Raw genomic sequence first — 21,113 nt, 5'->3', positions numbered from 1 at the left:
CAGCCCCAGGCCCAGTCCAAGACAGGCCACCCCTCTTGCCTGACTTGATTGAACTCAAGGTCTTTCCCTAGGATCCAAGCATTTAGTTTTCCCTTACTACCGTGACAGCTCACAGTCCAGATTTTCACTTGGGAAGGTCAGTGCTCCTGACATCATGCTCTTCTGTGCTTCTGTACTGAGCTGTCCACCTCTCTGTGGATTCAGACTCCCTAACACCTGCCAGGGTTGGCTGTAACCCTGCCACCACGTTAGTGCCTGGCTGGAAAGCTCAGTGCACGGGCATCTCCAGAGATCTTGTTCAGGCATAGATTTTCATTCTGTGAGTCTATAATGAGGCCCAGGATTCCTTATCGCTAACAGACTCTCGCAGGTGAGGCCAATGTTGCCAGTCTGCAGCCCCCACTCCACAATGTGAGGCTCTAAACTGTTCTGCATGTGCCTAACTGGTCTCTCCACACTGTTCTTGAGACCTTCTGGGCCCCTCTCCGTGGGTCAGTAAGGCCGTTTGTTTAAATTAGAAGAGGGAGATTATTTAATTTTATGAAGGTGCAACATGGCATAGAGAAATGTAATTCTTGTTTTTGCATTGAAAAAAACATTGAAACCACATGCTGCAAAAATAATGGCTTTTCTGTTTATAAGAAAAAATCACAGCATTTGAAAATTACAAGCTACTGACATCCCACATAGAGGGGAAGAGTCCCCTGTCACCAGGACACTGCCAGAAGCCAGGCTCATTCCCATCAGCTCTGGGCTTCAGCCTAGGGTGCTGGCTCTTCAGACAGGTAGCATGTTCTAGGGGTGCCAGTTCCTACAAGACCTCTGCCTCAGAGCTTGTGCTTCTGAATAAGTTGTGTAATTAAACTTCTTGTTTTGAGAAAAGTGGAGACTCACATGTTGTAAGACATGGTACCAAGAAGCCCCGTGCAACCTTTTGTCTAATTCCCCAGTGGAGCATCTTGTTGGAACAGAACATCTCCTCCCATAGAACCTCTTACAGACACATCCACTTCTGGTCACCATCTAGGTCCTGCTCCAAAAAGCAGCAGGTATTTTTAAAACACAAACCTGAGCATGTTCCTCCTTGTTTGAAATCTTCTCATGCCTTTAAAATGGAGAGTCCTCAGCAGCAAGCCCTTTAACGGCCCCCTACCTCCCCTTACCCTGCCCTCTGCTAGACTCATGTCCATCCAGGGGACCTTCCACAGTCACAGCTCCTCCTGCAGGAAAGCCTGTCGAGCCCTTCCCCGCACTTGGTCAGGCTCCTGAAGGGCTCAGATGAATGGCTGTAACTCAAAGGATCCTGCCAGGGCCTCTCAGACGGGATCAGGGTCTACCTTCCATACCCTCCCCCAGCCACACTCACAGTGCACGCATCAGCGAGCAGTTCCATGAGTTGGTGGCTGTCCGTCACCCCCTCTGGACTGCAGGCTTCCTGAGGCAGGAGCAGCGTGAGTCCGTTCTCAGCTGTGTCCCTGGACCTCGTGTGTGCCTGACACACGCTGATGCTACAGTGACGGACTAATGATGACGACAACAGCGATGGCCTCTGGGAGCCAGACACTGTCTTACAGATGTTAACAGTTTAATCCTCACACTGATTCCACAAGGCAGGCACCTTTACTCCCATTACAGAGGAGGAAAGACAGGCTGAGTAAGAAATAATTTGCCTGGGGTGATACCACCAGTCCCTGCAGAGCTGGCTCAAAGGCAGTCATCAGAGTTGGAATCCTCAAGCTAGGACAGGAGTATTCACCACAACCAACCTTTGTGCTGGGTCCCATGCATGGTGGTCAGGTGTCCAGTGAGAGCACCCACTGCATGAATACAGAAGGGAAGTGGTCCCAAGACTGCCCTCATTAACCAGGGCATAGGAGACACCAAGACTTTCATTCTAGTGGGCTTGATTCTCAATAGTTTCCTTATGTTGACTTTTTAATAGCTTATGTATTAGGTAGGGGCTTCCCTGGTGGCTCAGTGGTAAAGAATGCACCTGTAATGCAGAAGACACTGGAGACTCAGGTTTGATCCCTGGGTCTGGAAGATCCCCTGGAGGAGGGCATGGCAACCCACTTCAGTATTCTTGCCTGGTGGGCAATAGTCCATGGGGTCACAAAGAGTCGGGCACAACTGAGCAACTGAGCACACACCCACAGAACATTAAGTAGACATGAATTAGACATGAATTAGAAAACTGAGATTATTTGCATGTGTGAAGTATAAAACATTTTGTAAATGTTATTTTATTTGTAAGTGGATGAGGGTATAATGAACATGACACTCATTATATGAACAATATTGTAGGATTTGGAGTATAAAATTGACTTAGGAATTGTCCTGTGAAATAGCCACAAACATCCCGTAACACTCCCCATTTAACCTCAAATCAACATTAAATAAGAAGTGACTGGACTTAAGGGCAAAAACTGCAAGTGTATTTCTGGTGGTAAAACCATTCCCAGTGACAATTAATTTATTGTCTAGTTAATAAGAGTTCCCTTGTCCCTTAGCACGTTAATACTTGCTCCCAATTACTATTTAATATTTTTGATTTTGTATTTCTTTTGCAAACTGAGCGATCATTTGATGAATGGCTGGATTCTGCTGCCCAACTTTTGAACTATTTCCAGTGTAAAATTACAATCCCAGATAATCATGCCACAAAGATCTGGGTCTCATTATGAGGGAGAAAAGCTGGGAAACGGCCCAGTCTGACCTCCCCCAAACCAAACAGCCATGGCTTTTTCTAGTTGTTCTACAAATGATTCAAATTTTTTAGTAATTCTAAAAACTGATGTGTTTTTTCCATGAAAGGAAGTGTTACCACATTTTCCAAAGGAGGAGGATCTATATCCTTGCTCTTTCATCCTCTCATTCCCACCCCCTCACCCTTGCCACCACCCACACAACATCTGTAGTTCCTAAACTAAAAGCACAAATTATTATGAAAGTTAATTGAGCTTACAAAGAAATGTTTGTGTAGGAAACTTTCTCGGCTTCAAGGAGAGGTCTGGTTTGAGTGGCCATTCACCAGGGTAGAAATCAGCTCACTGAAGGCATTCCTGCAGCCCCACAGGAGCAGCCCCTTCTGCTGCCACCACCCCCGCCTGCAGATTTGATCATGTGCCAGAATAAACAGTTAGATGATGAGTTCAGTTAAAACATAAAGTACACACTCACAGTTTTTCACCACTCTGGTTACTGGCCTCAATAACCAGATAGTCAGCAAGAAAAAAAAAGTAGGTTACAGATTACCAACTAATTACATCCACCGCATTAGGCCCAAGCCCTCCGGCCACTTGAAAGGCCCTTGGACACAATCCTCACTCGGCACTGGCCTTACAGGGACCTGCAGGCCCCAGGCTGCCAAGAATGACTTTATCCCCATCAACATGTTCTGTCAGATTGAATGGCACAGCCTGAGAATCCCAGACTGGCTAAGAACAAATGAAAAGGTTTGCCATCTCTTGGAGTGCATTGTTGAGCCTGGATTTGGTACTTAGACATATTGTGGGGCTCGGCAGCTTTCCCTTGAGGTGGTTTTTAGACCCAGGGACTTGGCTCCAGCCCCAACACTTCACTCCTCTCCCTTAACTACCAGGAGTCTCTTAGACATATGATCACAAGCAAATAGATGGAGGGCATATTGTTGAAGCCTTGTAACTTCACTTACAGCACCTGCCCTTCGAAAGACACTAACCATGATCAAAGGCAGCATATTTTGCTCCTAGAGATGAGTCTCTGATTGTCTCCAAGAGGAAAGAAATTCAAATAGTTTGCTACTAAGTGATAAGGTTGATTCCCTGGTGGCTTAGACAATAAAGCATCTGCCCACAATGCGGGAGACCCTGGTTCAATCCCTGGGTCAGGAAGATCCCCTGGAGAAGGAAATGGCAACCCACTCCAGTACTTTTACCTAGAAAATTCCATGGATAGAGGAGCCTGGTGGGCTACAGTCCATGGGGTCGCAGAGTCGGACACGACTGAGCAACTTCACTTTACTTTGAGTGATAAGAAAGGGGCCTCCCTGGTGACTCAGATGGTAAAGAATCTGCCTGCAATGCAGGAGACCCAGATTTGATCCCTGGGTCGGGAAGGTCCCCTGTAGAAGGGAATGGCTACCCACTCCAGTATTCTTGCCTGAAGAATTCCATGGACAGAGGAATCTGGCAGGCTACCTTCCATAGGGGCACAAAGGGTCAGACACGACTGAGCGACCGACACACACACAAGAGATAAGGAAACCCCACTCAGGACTCTTTGGCCTAGAATGATTGTCATGGTGGAGCAGTTTTACCTTGGTCATTGCACTTAAAGGAAGGCTCTCTAAGAACGCTTGGCAAGGAAGAGAATTACATAATGTCTTCTGTGAGCAGGAGAAAAGCATAAGAGAGAAGTTAAAGGTAGGAATTTTTTCAAAAGAAGATAAAAAGTATGTCTTGTGAATCCTGTGTGCATTGTTTTTAAGTATTCCCTTGGATAATAGTTAATAATGCAGCAAGGAAAGCAAGGGTAAGTTTTCTTGTCTGTTACTTAATAGACCATGTTTTTGGAAGAATCAGTCTGGTTAAATCCCAGATACATTCAATCAGAAAACGGGCTTTCAACAACAGAATTTTGTGTCTGCAGTCTGTAGCAAATCCAATTCTATTAGGCCAGGAGGATGTAATAGAAACTAAAACCTAAGAGAGACCCAAGCAAGGAAAAATACTTCCTCATCCAAGCCTGAGAGGAATTTACCATCAGCCCTACTATTAATAGAAGCAGTGGAGATTCCATTTTCATTGCTCATCTGCCACTTTAGTTATTAAACTTAAAAAAGAAGTGAATCAAGTCTGCTGAAAACCTATATATGATGTTAATATAGAGATTTTAGTAACTCAGCAGTATTTATTCATCTCTTATTGCTTGCTGAATTTCTCAGTGTAATAAGCTAAAGGGAAGCCAAAGGAAACAGAATGTTTGCTGTTGTTCTCAGGTGACATGTTATTCTTTAAAGAGACAGAATGTGCTGTGAAACAACAGAATGCTTTCACCACAAGTGAAAATGATGAGCAAGTGCACATCCACAAGAGGCAGCCACAGGGCTGAGGAGCCAGGAGGAGGAGCTGATGGGGGAGCCTCTCTGGAGGACAGCCTGTGAAGGGAGACCACACACGTGGAATTCCCGAGAGCACTGGGGAGGCAGGGTTCAGGGATCCTGAAAGCAAGGGGCTAAAAACAGCAGTGAGAGACTCTCATTGTCTTCGCATATCTGCACGCCCAGAGGTGGAGGAGAAATGAGCTGCATCTGTGTTAAGTCAAAGGCCATTATCAGGGGTCTAGCTTCAGGGAAGAGAAGGAATAATTTTGAGATAGCATTGTAGATGGAAAATTGGATTGCTTTACCGACTCATAGCAGGATTAACATTCTTAGTCACTGGGAAGGATAAGCAGAACTTGGGTTTTTGTTTGTCATGAATATGGAAAGCCAGGATTCCTGGACATGGATTTGGCTGTCCAGTTCTAGGAATAGATGTTGCTTCACACAGAACCGTAACCCGCATGTGTGCTTGCTAAGCCACATCCAGCTCTTTGTGACCCTGTGGACCATAGCCCACCAGGCTCCATTTCCATGGGATTCACCAGGCAAGAATACTGGAGTGGCGTGCCATCCCCCTCCTCCAGGGGCATCTTCCGGACCTAGGGATCAAACCCTCGTCTCTCACATCTCCTGCACTGGCACCTTACCATTAGTGCCACCTGGGAAAATTGTAAGCCCCACATACACATATAAATAACAGCTTGAAGCCCTTCACTTCCTTGTTAGTTCTTAGTACCTTATATCTTCAATCCCTCTATTTAGCTGATGATGAATTAGGAAGAATTTAACCCTAAGAAAACCCTTTTGGGGGCTTCCCAGGTGACACCAGCAGTAAAGAACCCACCTGCCAATGCAGGAGACATGTGTTTGATCCCTGAGTCAGAAAGATTCCTTGGAGTAGGAAATGACAATCCACTCCAGTATTCTTGCCTGGAAAATTCCATGGATGGAGGAACCTGACAGGCTACATTCCTTGGGGCTGCAAAGAGTCGGAGACTGACTGAGCACGCGCACACACACACAAACCCTTTTGGAGTTTGACCTTAGGAGTGAAATTACCCACTTTAACCAGGTTTATCTTCTAGAAAGTCCAGGATAAAGGGAATTCTAATTGTGTGCTTCCCCTCCTCCTGTCAGGCCTTTCCCTAAATCAGAGATTGGCAAAGTACAATCCAGTGCCCAAATCCAACTGCTGCCTGTTTTACAAATAAAGTTTCATTGACACACGGTGGCACCTGGCCATCATTACTTGTGTCTGGTGCTGTCTTTGGCCCACAACAGGATCGAGGATTAGGACACAGACCATATCATCTGCAGACCTGAAAATATTTACTCTGGCTCTTTTCAGAAGTTTTCCAGCCCCTGCTCTGGAACAGCATACAGGGTGCTTCAGACTGTATTTTCTGGACTCAGACCTGTGTCAGTGAGAGGCAGCTCTGGTTGGCATCACCCATTCACACCTTTTTCCAGGCACATGGTCCATCTAATAGCAGATGGTTCTGTAGGAGAACTATGACCTTGAATTGCTGGCTTCTCATGGAGAGCTTTCACATTCTAGAAACAGTAGTATCTGAGCACAATCAAGAATCTTCTGCAGCAGAAAGTTGGCTCAGGCTTCTCCCGAGTCAACGGAGAAGTTGTTAGTGATTTCTGAGTCAGTCTTTCCTCATCACTGAGCCCAGGAATTGGGATGGGCTTTGGGTCACATTGTAAACCAAGGAAAGAGGCTGTATGCCTCCCCCACTGAAATGCAACTTAAAAGGAATATTTAAAGTAAGTAGGAGTAAGTGAAAAAATTGTTCATTTTAAAACAAGCATTAAATAAAAATATGTAAATACACACAGCACACAAATCCCAACTGCGAAGGGTCAGATGAAGCTTTTTGCTAAATGAAAAATAACAAGAGTAGAGAATGTTGTGAACACAAAGCTAGGAGCTCTTCTAAGGGAATTCTTCTAAAAGACACACAATAGGTGTGGCTTCTTCAGGCTTAAGTGCCCAACACAGGTTCCCTGATCAGATATGGGTCCAAATGTGCCCCCTTTCAGGCCATGGGCTCTGGGTTAGCTATGGTCAGTGTCCACTGTTCCTCCCTCAGCAGCAGGAGCCACAGCTGTTCGCCAGGCCACACGTAACAATGTGAGCAAAAGGCAGAGGGGTCAACCTCTGGGAGAGCTTGGAAGGAAGGAAGCAATTCATTCTACTGGGACCCAGTCCAGATTTAACTCAGATTAAAGTTGTAGTAATATTTATTGAGTCTACCATGTGTCAGATGCTTTGAGCACAGATTCTCCCATTTCCCCGAACCCTCCCAAGAGTCCCTGTTTTATAGGTGAAGAAAAAGAACCTCAGTGTGATAGAAACATGGTCCCAGTAGTGTTGGGACCAGAGTTCTTACCCAGTCCTTATGGCTCTAAGGCCATTGGTCATTGACAGGTCATTGTAAAATTTGGATGCTCTTGTTCTGTAGTCAGAATGGATAGGAGGTTAGCTTGCCCCTTTTCTGACTTTTCAAATCCTTTATGACATGACTGTGATGGATTGGTTCAAATAGTTGTGCTGAGGACTTGACACGTTTTGGTAACTTTTTAAAAAGCAAGCAGCTCATTGGTGAAATCAAGCCCCTTATCTTTTTAGGGAGATTACTTTTCTCCTTTTATTGTTTCTCATTTGTTCCCAGGGGCAAAAGGGATACAATGATGCCCCCACAGAAAGCAATTCCAGCCTGAAGCAGCATAATGCAAGCTCAGACTTGAAAAATGGCTTAGAAATCTCAGCCCTGTTAGCTCTTATCACGTCTGAACCCTCCTCCCCCAAATCCATCCTTTCCCAAGCAGTCCCAGTAGACCAGCTTCCTTCTGTTTCCTAACATCTTTGCTCCCTTTCTTCTGCTCCTTTTTCCTGTAGGTTCCCTTGTAGGAGAGTCACAGGTCCTCTGTGACCTCCTGAATGTCTCACAGCAAAGGCTGGGCAGAACACCATGGGACACTCGAGGAGCTAGTCCTGGCCTTACTGTGGCTGGTGCCAGTGGGGAAGCACAGGGAGGGGTGCTGGGAACATCTTTGTTTTCAGAAGAAACCTTTGGTGTCATGACCTCTCCTGGTGTTAGTGATCACTCCCTTGTTTAGCTGTTTGTTGTCATTTACTCTGGGTTCTTTTTTGGGGGGTAGGTGACTATTTGTGTGTTCGATTTTCCTTATGCTCACGAGTAAACCAAGTTAAATGGGTATCTATTTAGAGACGTGGCCTTGAAACAATTATGCATTAGTGACTTATTTTTAAAAACAAAATCAATAATGATAGGAGAAAACATTTAAAAGCACATTCGGATTGTCTTGGGGTGGGGATAGACATGCCACATGGAGCCCACACCCAGTCTTTCCACAGAGAAACAGTTGCAAGAAAGATCCTTACCCTCCATTCTGGTTTAGACATCTTTTATTTCCTTGCAAATTATGTATCTTTTCCAGAATTGTTTTCATTAAGAATGCATGGAGAAGTGATTCTTAGAGATAACTATAGAGAACCCAGGAAGAATCACTCATGTGTATCTCCAGATGACCCAGAGGAGGGCAATGCAGGGGAGAAGGAGAAATTAAATAAATCTTATTTTCTTAGTGTGGCAAATTGTGGGACTGGGTGTAGTGGAGTCACCAAGCCCAGCGCCTGGCACTTTTAGGCAGCCTCCTCTTTGCTGGGAACATGGAGTGACTTCTTTGCTTTACTGTGAGGAACATAAGGAATGTTCCCATTGGCGACTTCTCCTCTTGCGGGCCTGGGTCCTTCAGTGGCTCTGTTGCATGGCTGGGGGAAGTCCTGTGATTATTTCGTGAGTAAAGTCATCTCCCCAAAGGGCTGGTATGTCTCTTCAGGGCAGTGAGCACTTCTGATTCATTCTCGACAACTGTTGTTGAGCCATTTTATTAAATGTGTTTTAGTTGAAGCAGTGAATGAACAGAAGAACAACCAGCCCTCGTGGCCCTGGTGCTGACCACAGAGCAAGAGGGAACAAACCTTTGCTCAGTGGCCAGCGACACCTACGGCCATGGCTCCCCAGGCTGGGGTGCTCTTCGGCCGGACTGGTGTTTGGGTGAGCTCCAGAGGAACAGCACCCACCTTGGGGAGCATTCCCCAGCCTTCCTCATTAGGGGGAGTCACAGAGGCCTGGGCAGGATAGAAAGCCACTGCCTTCTGCTCTCCAGGTCTCTACTGAAGAGGGTCATCGGAGTCAGAGGTGAAAGGTGCAGGGAGACAGAGGCTGTCTTAAGTCAGACTCTGAACTGTTAAGTTTTGAACCGGTTTCAAGTAGTGGTCTTTGACACCCACCCCATTAGGAATATTCCCTTTCCGACTTTCCAGGCTTACCTCTGTGATGACCATCTGCCCCCCACCCCTTGCCTCCGTCCTGCTCTGCTCTTTCAAGTCTCCTGCTTTTAGACAGGCAGACCATCCCATTTCAGTGGCCCTCTGTGGTGAGAGGGAGTAACGGCCCTTCCTCATTTAGGTGATAGGCAGGTCTCAGCAGTCACATTCTTGAGGAAGAGCTTTGAAAATTGTCTCTGCAACTGTGCAGTGTCAAGTACTGACCTTGTGGCCTCTGCACTGGCCCTCACTGCTCGGGTTGAAGGACTCACCTGAAAACACAGCAGGACTCTGAAGAAGTAGGTCAGAAGCATGAAAATAGAAGTGGGGGTGAAGCATCCAGGTGATGGGTTGGCAGTGGCGTTTCTCACTTGAGAGGCATGCCTGTGTGTGGAGAGAGCCCCGAGCGTGAGAAAGCAGTAGTCCCCAGCTAGGAGATTAGAAAAACAGAACCCAGCCGGGAGGAGGCGCTGACTCATGATATCTCTAGAAAGTAAAGACCAGACACACTAAATTCTCTCTTGTTTATATTTTCACATGGAGAGATTTTAAACCAATTCCAATCTTCTGTCCTTTCTTCAGTGTACCCTGCTCAGCATTTAATATTCACTCAAGGAACACTAACCACATGTAATCTAGTTCTGTACTACCTAATATAGATTCTGGTGTATAATCTGATAATGTCATTCATCTGCCCATGAATTTTCATTCAGTATTTGTCCCTCTGTTTAAATAAAGAGGACCAGGCACAAATTGTGTTGCCAAATACTCAAAAAAGATTTATGGGGCTGAATGAATAAAAAATTAATGGGTATGGCTTTCTGAAATCTTTTCTGGTCTAGGTTCATTTTTGATCATCCCAAATAGGTAAAATTCATTTCTTACTTACCAGCCATTCAACTACCTATAAAAATGGAATGGACAACCAGCTCCATGATTCAAAAGTTTTTCATGTCCATTGTCAGAACCATTCTCTGGACAGCATCCAATAAAAGTGAACAGTAATGTCTTTAATTTTAGAATTTTAAAGCGTCCTCAATTTTGACACAACACAGCAGTTCTGTTGACTGCATTTAAAGAAGAAATCCACCCCGCCGCCCCAAGAGGTGGGGGTAGTTTGCTGGTATCCTTGAAGACACATAGGCAGAAATAGATTGCAGTGGTTTGCCTGCTCTGAATACTGCTGTAGCAAAGCCTCAATGTCAGACATGATTTGTATTTAGAGAAATGTGTGATTTATGAAGCACTTTTTTGTCCACAATCTCATTACTGCTCACAACTACCCTGTCAAGGGCATCAAGCTGGTCCTGTTGAGACCCAGAGAGTTGAGATAACTGGCTGGAGATCATCCCATAATGATACATCACAGTCTTCACACTGATTTGGAGATGTCTAAGTTGGCTTAAAGCTCAACATTCAGAAAACGAAGATCATGGCATCCGTTCCCACCACTTCATGGGAAATAGATGGGGAAACAGTGGAAACAGTGTCAGACTTTATTTTTCTGGGCTCCAAAATCACTACAGATGGTGACTGCAGCCCTGAAATTAAAAGAGGCTTATTCCTTGGAAGGAAAGTTATGACCAACCTAGATAGCATATTCAAAAGCAGAGACATTACTTTGCCAACAAAGGTTCGTCTAGTCAAGGCTATGGTTTTTCCTGTGGTCATGTATGGATGTGACAGTTGGACTGTGAAGAAGGCTGAGTGCCAAAGAATTGATGCTTTTGAACCGTGGTGTTGGAGAAGACTCTTGAGAGTCCCTTGGACTGCAAGGAGATCCAACGAGTCCATTCTGAAGGAGATCAGCCCTGGGATTTCTTTGGAAGGAATGATGCTAAAGCTGAAACTGCAGTACTTTGGCCACCTCATGCGAAGAGTTGACTCATTGAAAAAGACTCTGATGCTGGGAGGGATTGGGGGCAGGAGGAGAAGGGGACAACAGAGGATGAGATGGCTGGATGGCATCACAGGCTCGATGGACGTGAGTCTGAGTTAACTCCGGGAGTTGGTGATTGACAGGGAGGCCTGGCATGCTGTGATTCATGGGGTCGCAAAGAGTCGGACACGACTGAGCGACTGATCTGATCTGATCTGATGCTGTCACTGGAAACCTTCCACCACCCCTCCCAGAGCTGGTCTTCCCGGGATTCATGCACAGCAGTTAGCTCCCAAAAAAGTGGACACAATGTGCACAGGTCTCCTAACTTGTAGTTTATTTTTAAAAAGTCATAAACTTGGTTTGGGCTTTCTTTAATGGCTAAGGGGAAAATTATAGGGAAGGAAATCAACCAGGTACTCTGTGTCCCAACTCTAAAACAAAATAGGTGTTGTTTTAAAGTCTTCTGCTTGTTAGCTTAGATTTGAGTTTGTAGATGTGTCGATCATGCCAAGGCTTGGCATGTTTAATCCAGTAGGCGTATTATAACGCACATTGCAAATTACCAAATATTTAAGAGGACTTTTTGAGTGTTATATGTGCATTTCCAAGTTGCAATGTAGATTGAAATTCAGTTTGACGACAGTCTTTGGATGCCTACAGGATGAGGACTATGTATTAGGTATGAAATTAAATATGATCAAATAAGAAACTGTTGATAAAATATAAAGTTTTGAAAAATAAAAATCTTTTCAAAATTATAATGAAACTTTTCCCATTCCACAAAACCTTTTATTAAAGCCACAATGAAAATTTAAATACTATTTTGTACTTTTTAAAAATCATATTTGTGTTTACTTTTATTATGTTTTCCCAACTTTTTCATTATAATTTAACTGTAGGTCAACATCCCTACAAACTTATATGGATTAAATAAATTTCACAGGCCAGTCTGATGCTATAATCACAATTTATGACATTTTTCTATGGGATAAATTTACTCTCTACTCCCTGAAATGAATGTAAAAAATGTATTGATAGATCAGGAAGAAAATGGAACTTGGAATCTCTTCAATTCCATCATTATTAAAGAGACACCAAATCTGTGCAATGCATGGCTTTTCCCAAGGGCTACCATATGCAACTGTTCTGAATACCAATGAAGTGAACAACCTGCAGCTTCCTTACCCTTCTAACAGTTTCTATATCTAGTATTTTATTTGGTTACTTCTAATTTTTAAAACACTTCCATAAAGCCATTCAATTAATAATATGCAAAACTTTGAAGAACATTTCTCAATTTTTATGAAATGTATTTTATTAAAAGTGTCATTCTTTTGGCCTTGTTCAACACAGAGTTTTGTAAATTATCTCCTCAGTAATATATTATTATAAAGTAATATATGGTCACTGTAGAAAATTTGAAAAATGCAGAAACTCTAAGGAGGAAATAAGAAAAACACCCCAAACCCAGTATTCATAAAAGACTATTGTTAACAATTTTTCTTCCAGTAACATTTCTGTGCATTTTTTTTTTCAGATGTATAAACATACACATTTTGAAATTACCACCATAACACAATTGGAGTAGGCAAAAGAAATGATTAATCCTGATACTATGAAACCTCTAGCAAGCTCTCTGAGTATCTTTTCTTTCTTTATTTTTAAATCCATTATGTAAATATCTTATTTGAGATTTCCTTAAACCTTTTCAGGATGAAAGTGGGCAAAATCTTCCTTTGGTTTTTAAAGTTTAATCTAATACGTTAAGTAGTCTAGAATGATTTTACAGTAACCAACTAGAAAGTTGTGAGAACTGACACTCTCCTGCGACATCCTGCCTCCTTCTCTACCACCAGACACAGGGAAACAAGAAAGGCTGAGAGGTCCATGTCAAGTCATCCAAGACTCTGGTCACATGACCACTATCAGCCCATTGCTTTCACATCTAAAATGTAAACACAGCATGTGTATTCACATCCCAGCAGTCAGTCCAAGGAGATATATGTGTATTCCACTTCTCCCCACTCTTTGTATTTGCATAATAAATAATTTTAAGTAGTGATGAATGCGAAGAGAAAAGAAATCAGAAAAATGTGATAGAATTCAGTAGGGAAGACTTAAGCTGACCTGGTCCCAGAACAGGCTTTTCTGAAGGGATGTCATGTCCACCGAGGTAGAATCTCAGTGACAAAAGGGACACAAAAATGCAAAGACCTGGGGAGAAAGGGAAGAGTGTTCCAAGCAGATGGAAGAGCCCTGAAGGGGGTGGGAACCTGGTGGCTGGGAGAAACAGAGAGGCTTGGCTGGACCAAAGGGCAGGGGAGAGAGCCTGAGAGAGATGGTAGGAGGGGCATGGGCAGGGGCCCATCCTCTGTTCTGCTTCCCTGGGAAACTCGGATGGTTCAAACCCAGAGCAATGTGATGTGATTTCTGCTTCAAAATGAGGTGCTCGGTGGAAAATGAGGCAATAATAAAAACAGACAGTTTTAGAGGCCATGTGGCGAGATTTGCAAGTGCCCAGGGACCTTGGCTGCCATTAAAGCATAGAGAAAGCAAATTAAAACAATTAGGCAATTCCAAAAGTATCTAAGTGGATTTGGGAAAATCTGGAGAAACCTGTTTTAGTGTTATGTCTTAGCCTTACAGATTTGTCCGGGCTTGTGGGCAAAGAGAGAGGTACACCCCCACAATGACACAGGAAAGCCACAGGCTCTCCCTGTCAAATCAGGCATGTCTCAGGACTTAAAGGTGGCAGACTGTTTTATTTTCAATTCAAATAAATTGCGGGGTGGGGTTTGGTTCTTCAGAAAGAGAACAGCCTGACTCTGGACAGCACATGAACCCTGGTACCAGTGGTGCCATGTGAGTCCATGAGCAGAAGTCCCCAGACAGGCAGAATTGTCCTAACTGGAAACACATCTGCAGTTTGTGGTGTCTGGGTCAGGGGCTGTCTGAACAGGGCCACGAGGGAGCTCCCAGGGTGACCGTGATGTTCTGGGCATGACAGGAGTATAGGTTACACGCTGCATGCATTTGTTGAAACTCATCAGTGCTACACTTATTACTGATTATCTCATAGTTTGTGGTGTGACCTCAATAACCACTGTCAGTAATCTTGAACTGTAACCAGTGGCATGTCAGGATGAAGGATACGGCTATCTGTGCCTTACTTTGTAATGCATAGAAAAAATTAGATGGTAGGTATGTGTTAAAGTGAACATAATAAAATGCTACTTTAAGGATGCTCACAGTACAATTCTGTTAGGTTTTTGTCCATTTATGAATCATCATAATAAATTGTGAAGATGAAAAGCTGAGTGCTTTGAAGGCCCCCTTCTTGTTTCAGTAGAATTTGTCTTCAGATTTGCGGGAAGGAAAGCAAATCTCTATCATGTTATATGGAGCTTGACACAAACACTTTTAATTGTCTAGTTTTCAAAGGCTTAGCCTAATGTAATATTGAATTCTCTCTGAATAAATTGCTTAAAAACCTAATCCTAAATGCGTATTTCAATGAAATTCCTAAAGTACAATATATTATTTTTTCTTTCTTCTTCCCATTGGATAAATATTCTTCTCACAGAGTAACTCTATTTAATGCCCAGTATTTGAGTAAGCCAACCAAATGCGGCCAGTTCACACAGTATCACCGGACAAGGACACATCCACGGAGGTCCCAGCGTCTGTCTGGGCACACCTTCTGTCAAGGCAGCTGTCACAGTCCCCAGTAGTTAGCTGTAACAAAAGAAACCTGAAGCTTTGTGTGCATTCACTTCTCAGAATAGCTCTGGGAGGCCAGAATGGATTTTAGCAAGTCTGTATTTGAGAAAACCCTGCTGCGGAGCTCCGGGAAGTCCTTCAGTCTGCATACAGGGGAAGTGCTGACCGGAAGCTTTCTCCTCTGAGCTCAGAGCCTTTCCTCTCACAGCTTTGCCTTAGGTCTGCCTCGCTAGTTAGTGATTTTTATTTTTCAATATTACTGATTTAATGGTCTCACATTTAAATGTCCTATATTACATAACATGAGATATTTGGTATAAAGATGGAGCCAAGATTATACCTTGTTCAGTCAAGAAACCCAGGCCAAGCCATTTGCATCCTCACCCCAGACCTGCTGTCTCCCTTTTTGTGTGTGGCAGAGAAGCCTCAGAATAAGCAGCCTTGTCATGTTTTCTGTTGCTACTTTAGTCATTAACCCAGGAGTAGGATTCAAGATGGATTTGCCTTCAGCTCAGTCCAATAGTGTGTTGGCTGCTTTTTCTTAAGAATAAACATGTTGGGCAGTTGGGCAATTTTTTGCCATTATTAAAAATATGTCAACATTTTGCATGAAAATTTAGGTCTGTTTCCTCAGAATAGATTTTCCAAAGTAGGGGAATCATCATGACATAGACTTTAAGCATATTTATTTGTATGCACAGTCTGTCCATTGTTTCCAAAATGTTTTACAAATTAACATTCATATCAATAATGTGTAATGTTGCTATTGTCTTCCAAATATAGGATCTTTTTTTAAATTGGAAAGTAATTTATAGTAACTGTAAATAGCAAAGGGTCATGGTAGGTATTCATCAAATAAGTCCTTTCAGTGCTCATTTAGCACTTTTTGAAAGAATAAATAAAAACACAAGTGTAGTCCTTTTGCAATTATTTTCTTCTTTAACAGGGTAAACTTACCTGACATGTTTTCCTTTTTAACTGATGAAAGTCATTTTCACATAATTTAGTAATAAAAATAGTTCAGCCAAGAGAAATTTACAAATGGATATTTTTGAGCCTTTAAAATGAAAACATTTGTGATTGCTTTCATCCTTCTGTGTACAGAAGAAACCCTTCGGAAACATGCTCAAACACCCAGTTCTAGTCAACAGTGGTCACCTGGCTGGCATGAAGGACATGACCAATACTTGGGGCTGCCTAGACCAGAGCTGACCAGTTAGGCTGAAATTTAGGGACCATAGCTTCCAAGGTGTGCCAACAGAAAGGTCACCTCTTGTTGTCAAAATCCGGCACTTCCACTGATGCTGGCATCTTTAAGGACCTTCGAATTGGGAAATCAGTCTGGCCTCATCTGTATGCACTGCAGCCAACTGTGTACAGTGATTCCAACTTGAGGTTGCAATCAGAGCAGCCCACACTCCTAAGTGAAGGCAGCCAGAGATGTTGGGTCTGTCCCGTGTTATGGTTGAAAGAGTGATGAAATCACCGTGCCCTGGAGCCGGTGCAGGGGGCTCTGTCTTGTGAACCATTGCAGTTCCCTTGTGAGCATTCTCTCTACCACCAAATTTGAAAGAGACCACAGAAGGGAGAAGAGGGAAATCCTCACAAAGTCAAAGAGGAAGTAAGGGTTGCTTCATATTTAATGGTGGTGTAAACGCTTCACGTTCATTATGTGCTGTCTGAACATGCGCTCAGTGCCTTGGCACCAAAATGCAAGAGCAGACAGTCAAATGATGCTCTGCAGAACACTACCGTGGGGAGGGAGCAAAGAACCTATCAAATAGAAATGCAGATTTGGGAAGAGTTCCTCAGGAAGTCCCCACATACTGACTCTGGTGTTGGTTTTGTGCTCAACCACCTGGTTGCAGATTGCAGCCCTGCCTGGTCAGGTCTGAATCAAACCTCCAAAGCCAGAGGCCATATTTCCTCACTTATGATAATTTTGGCTCAAAGTACAGTCGCTTACCAGCTCCCTGCTTCAAAAGTCCCAAACCTCTTTGTTTTCTTATGCTTGCCTATACATGTTGTTCAAAGAGCTAATTTATAAACATGGCTTTATTATAATCCTCTCCTTTGCTTTTAAATATAGACTACCAAATGTATTTTCATAGTCTGACTTCATCCCCTAATTTAAAATGTTTTCTTATGTTAAGTTTGACAGCTGAAAACATCAGGGCATTAAGTGTGCCGAGGCCACATCCCAGCAACTGATGCCAAACCCTTGCCCCTCCACCTGGGTGGCAGGCTCCTTAGAGTGTGGCAGACCCAAAGACATGCTGGTTTCTTAGCAACCAAGTGTGTTTTCATGTTACTTTCTAAATTTTATATAATATTTGATTTTATTCTTCGGTGCATCAGTTTAGAATATTTTTTGTCTCCGGTCAATGGATTTTAATTTACAGTCTTGTCATTGATTTTAGGTTGTACAAAGCAGTGGTAGGAAACTATGTTTGTAAATAGTCTTTCAACACATAATAATGTGACATGTTATCTTTTTACAAAGTAAAAGTTCATTATATATTTATTAACATTGTAAATATACAATTATTGTCTATTTTTTCATGCATTTTACTAAAACTCTTATAGACTGTTTGGTCTCAAAGATTTCCATAGGGTTTTCATCTGTTTCTCCTTGAATTTTTAATATTTTTAAACAGTTGCATGCATTATAGAGATGAACTAGTCCTTAGTTTGAACTGCATCTTGTATAAACTTTTAAACATTGTTTATCATGTTTGTCCTGAGTGGCCTTCAATCAGAATTACTATCCTAAGTCCCTGAAGCATGCAGTTAGTTGAAGATTGTGAAGATTGTTTTATTTTAGTTTTTCTACTTTACTTTATTTCATGTGATACCTTTTTTCCCTTGTTTCCAGTTTGCCAAGGGACAAGTAACAAGCTCACCCAGTTGGGCACTTTTGAAGACCACTTTCTGAGCCTACAGAGGATGTTCAACAACTGTGAGGTGGTCCTTGGGAATTTGGAAATTACCTACATGCAGAGTAGTTACAACCTTTCTTTTCTCAAGGTTAGTTCAATGAATTTGATCCTTACCCAAATACAGTAGAAGTAAATAAAGTAAATATAAGTAAATAAGGCCTTGGCAGAATTTAATTGGCAGTGTATTTACTTTTACTATGGCAATTACTTACACATGCAAGTTTTATGGAAAGGTCACTTTACCAGATAGTGTCAAGGTGTAGCTATAAAAGAATAGCAAAGAGAAATAGACTAGCCTGGCATTCTGCTATCATTGTGGACACTAATCTTTTAACCAGCACTGCAGCCATGGTATCCTGCTATACTGGCTGTTTGAAAAAAAAGAAAGAAGACCTGCTTTGTAGCCCTTGCCTGTTTTCTTGGTATAAATACTCCCACCACGGTTGATTTCTGGCTACCAAGAGTTTAAAAACTAGTTCACAAAACTCCCATATGTTTTGCAATAGGCTCCAGTGAGCCAATCGGAGCCAGCCTTAAAAGCTTCTGAGTTGGTGTAGTTAAACTGAGGATTTGATTGGTTTTCTTCTGGGTTTGTTTGTTTGCTTTTGATGGAAAGCCTGCAAGACAAATACAAAATAAATTAATAAAATGTTTCCATTTTCTGCTAAGTCTGTTAAACACCAGGCAAAATGAAAGTCACAGCATTCCTCAGTAACGCACATGGTCCGTTGTTACTGCTGTCAAGCTCAAGAGGCAATCTTGTTACCTCCCATGGGGTCAGTGCTAATTATCTACATGATTTGTCAACCACTCCTGTTCAGCTAGGTGTCCTGGGCTCTCTGGATCCGCTTTAGATCTTGCGTTCATGGTTCCTCCAAAGAGAAATAATATGTTCATGTTTTATTTCCTTAGACCATCCAGGAGGTTGCCGGCTATGTACTCATTGCCCTCAACACAGTGGAGAAGATTCCGCTGGAAAACCTGCAGATCATCCGAGGAAATGTGCTTTATGAAAACACCCATGCCTTAGCCGTCTTATCCAACTATGGAGCAAACAAAACCGGACTGAGGGAGCTGCCCTTGAGAAACTTACAGGGTGAGAGCAGGGCGCAGGAGGCTATAGTACGAAGAGCGACTTGGATGGTACTTAGCAGACTGGGTGCTTTTCTGAATTCCACTCAGGGAAGACTTTTGCTTTGCATGCCAGCCATATGCAAGAGACAGTGAGTAGAAGTTCTAAGAAGACAGTAGTTAATGGGGCAGGAAGGGAAGAGTTAAGCCAAGTACAGGTTCTGTCTTGTTCATGGAAATGTATCCAGAGAGTTACAAAATAAATTAAGACATGGTAAAGGTTCTGGAAAAAGGAGAGTATGACCAGATGACGGGACTGGAATGCTCAGGTAGTCCGCCAGTCACTGCCTGGACCTCATGTATAAGGGACAAAGAGTAAAAATCCAACCACTGTCTGAGACATTTTCCAGAGTCACGCTATTATACAGAAAGCCATTTTTAAGTTTGTAAGGATAGAGAATAAAGGTATTACAGGCGAAGTTTGAGTTCTTGTGGGGAGGGCACTTACGAGGGTGCTGTGAGAGAAAACTGTGGAAAAACGGCAAGTTGATTTTTAAAATTTGAAGATAACGATGACTGTGGCAGGTACAGTGCCAGCCATGTTAAATTGGTAACTTAATTTAATGCCCCTCACCTTCTTTCAGAGCAAGTGGTATGCTCTGCCATTTTACAAAAAAAAAAAAAATTGGTCAAAGTAACCCTCTTGAATTCCTACAGGAGTGAGGAAATGGCCAGGGTTGGCCACCCAGACCATGCCACAGAGCCCTAACCTTCCCTCATGCCTCACGGCTCTGATGGGCAGCGGGGCCAGCCCTGAAGGGGCTGAGAGCAGAGGACACACAGCAGAGGAGGGTCGCGGTACGGGGCCTGACCCCAGGCCGGGGTGCAGGGCGGGCTGACTGCTCAAGCCCCATGGCGCCTGTGTGCGGGTCAGCTCCTGGGCTCTGCGTTTATGAAATGGCCTTAGGGCTCCCCTCAGCCTCCCATGCAGTTGGGTGCGGTGCTGGCACTGGGCTGTGCTGTCCTCGCCCTCAGCCCACTGGGATGCCTCCCAAAGTTGCTGTCTCGTGGTGCCAGGCAGAGGCAGGTGGGGGCGCAGACTGTCAGTTTCCAGCCCCAGCTCTATCAGCTCCATGGCTCACCAGCCAGGCGCCTGGGAGTGGGTTCTTTCTGTGATTTCAAAAATGGGGGGGGACAATGATAACAGACTCCCCAGGGTTGTTGAGAAGATTAAGTGAATTACTGCAGACAAAGCCCCAGGGAGCTGTTTCTGTGCTTGGTATTATTCCTGTTGTGAGTATTAGGGTTGTATCAATTCAGATTATTTAATTTTATTAAATAATCCTCTAATTTGGATTATTCGACATGAATTACAACCCACTCCAGCATTCTTGCCTGGAGAATCCCATGGACAGAAAGGAGCCTGACGGGCTATAGTCCATGCAGTCGCAAAAGTCTCAGGTATGACTTAAGGACTAAACAACAACAGTTGATAACTAACACGGGCCTCTGGTCATCCCGTTGCTGTCGCCTTGGCCTTCCTGCTCCTGGCCTGTCATCCTGAGGCTCCTGAAACCCCAGCTCTCTCTTCTATGTCTCCAGCTCTGGCCTCTCATGAGTTTATCCCTTGACTCTGGCTCCCTCCTAAGTGAAGCTTTTCACTTGGTTGTCCAGCTGTCATATCTGATTTCACACCCAAAACAAGATGTGGCCCTTTCCGACCCCCCAGCCTGCCTTCTGTGACTGCAGCCCCTCCCCACCATCTGCCGAAGGAACTGCTTACCTGGCCCCTCACGGCCTCTGCTGGGGCTGTCTATCCGCCTGGAGCACACTGAGCCCACTTCCATCTGGGTTCCTCCACATGTTCTCTTCCCAGAGATGTTATTTCCAGCAGCCAAAGAGAGCTTCCCCAGAAGAACTCTTCCTTTTCCGTGTCCTCTCCCACTCTGGGATGCTTGGCATTGCTTACATATCTAGAATTGAGTTATGGTCAGAGGACCATGTGAGGATTAGCTCAGGCCATGCATATGTCTGACTACTAGGTAGTACAGTGGT

At 43.7% G+C, this 21,113-nt stretch overlaps 1 protein-coding gene across 1 annotated transcript in view; it reads left to right on the top strand.

Annotated features, from left to right (window-relative positions):
- EGFR (epidermal growth factor receptor) overlaps positions 1-21,113 on the top strand; it is a 158,601-nt gene that overhangs the window by 66,220 nt on the left and 71,268 nt on the right. Inside the window, exons 4-5 of the mRNA XM_010842153.1 lie at positions 17,924-18,075; positions 18,900-19,083. Of these exons, the coding sequence (XP_010840455.1) occupies positions 17,924-18,075; positions 18,900-19,083 (336 nt within the window). The remainder of the gene's footprint in view (positions 1-17,923; positions 18,076-18,899; positions 19,084-21,113) is intronic.

This window comes from Bison bison, unplaced genomic scaffold, assembly GCF_000754665.1.
Source record: "Bison bison bison isolate TAMUID 2011002044 unplaced genomic scaffold, Bison_UMD1.0 scf7180017864171, whole genome shotgun sequence".
Taxonomy (NCBI): Eukaryota; Metazoa; Chordata; class Mammalia; order Artiodactyla; family Bovidae; genus Bison; species Bison bison.
This window is presented reverse-complemented; position numbering and strand designations above follow the sequence as displayed.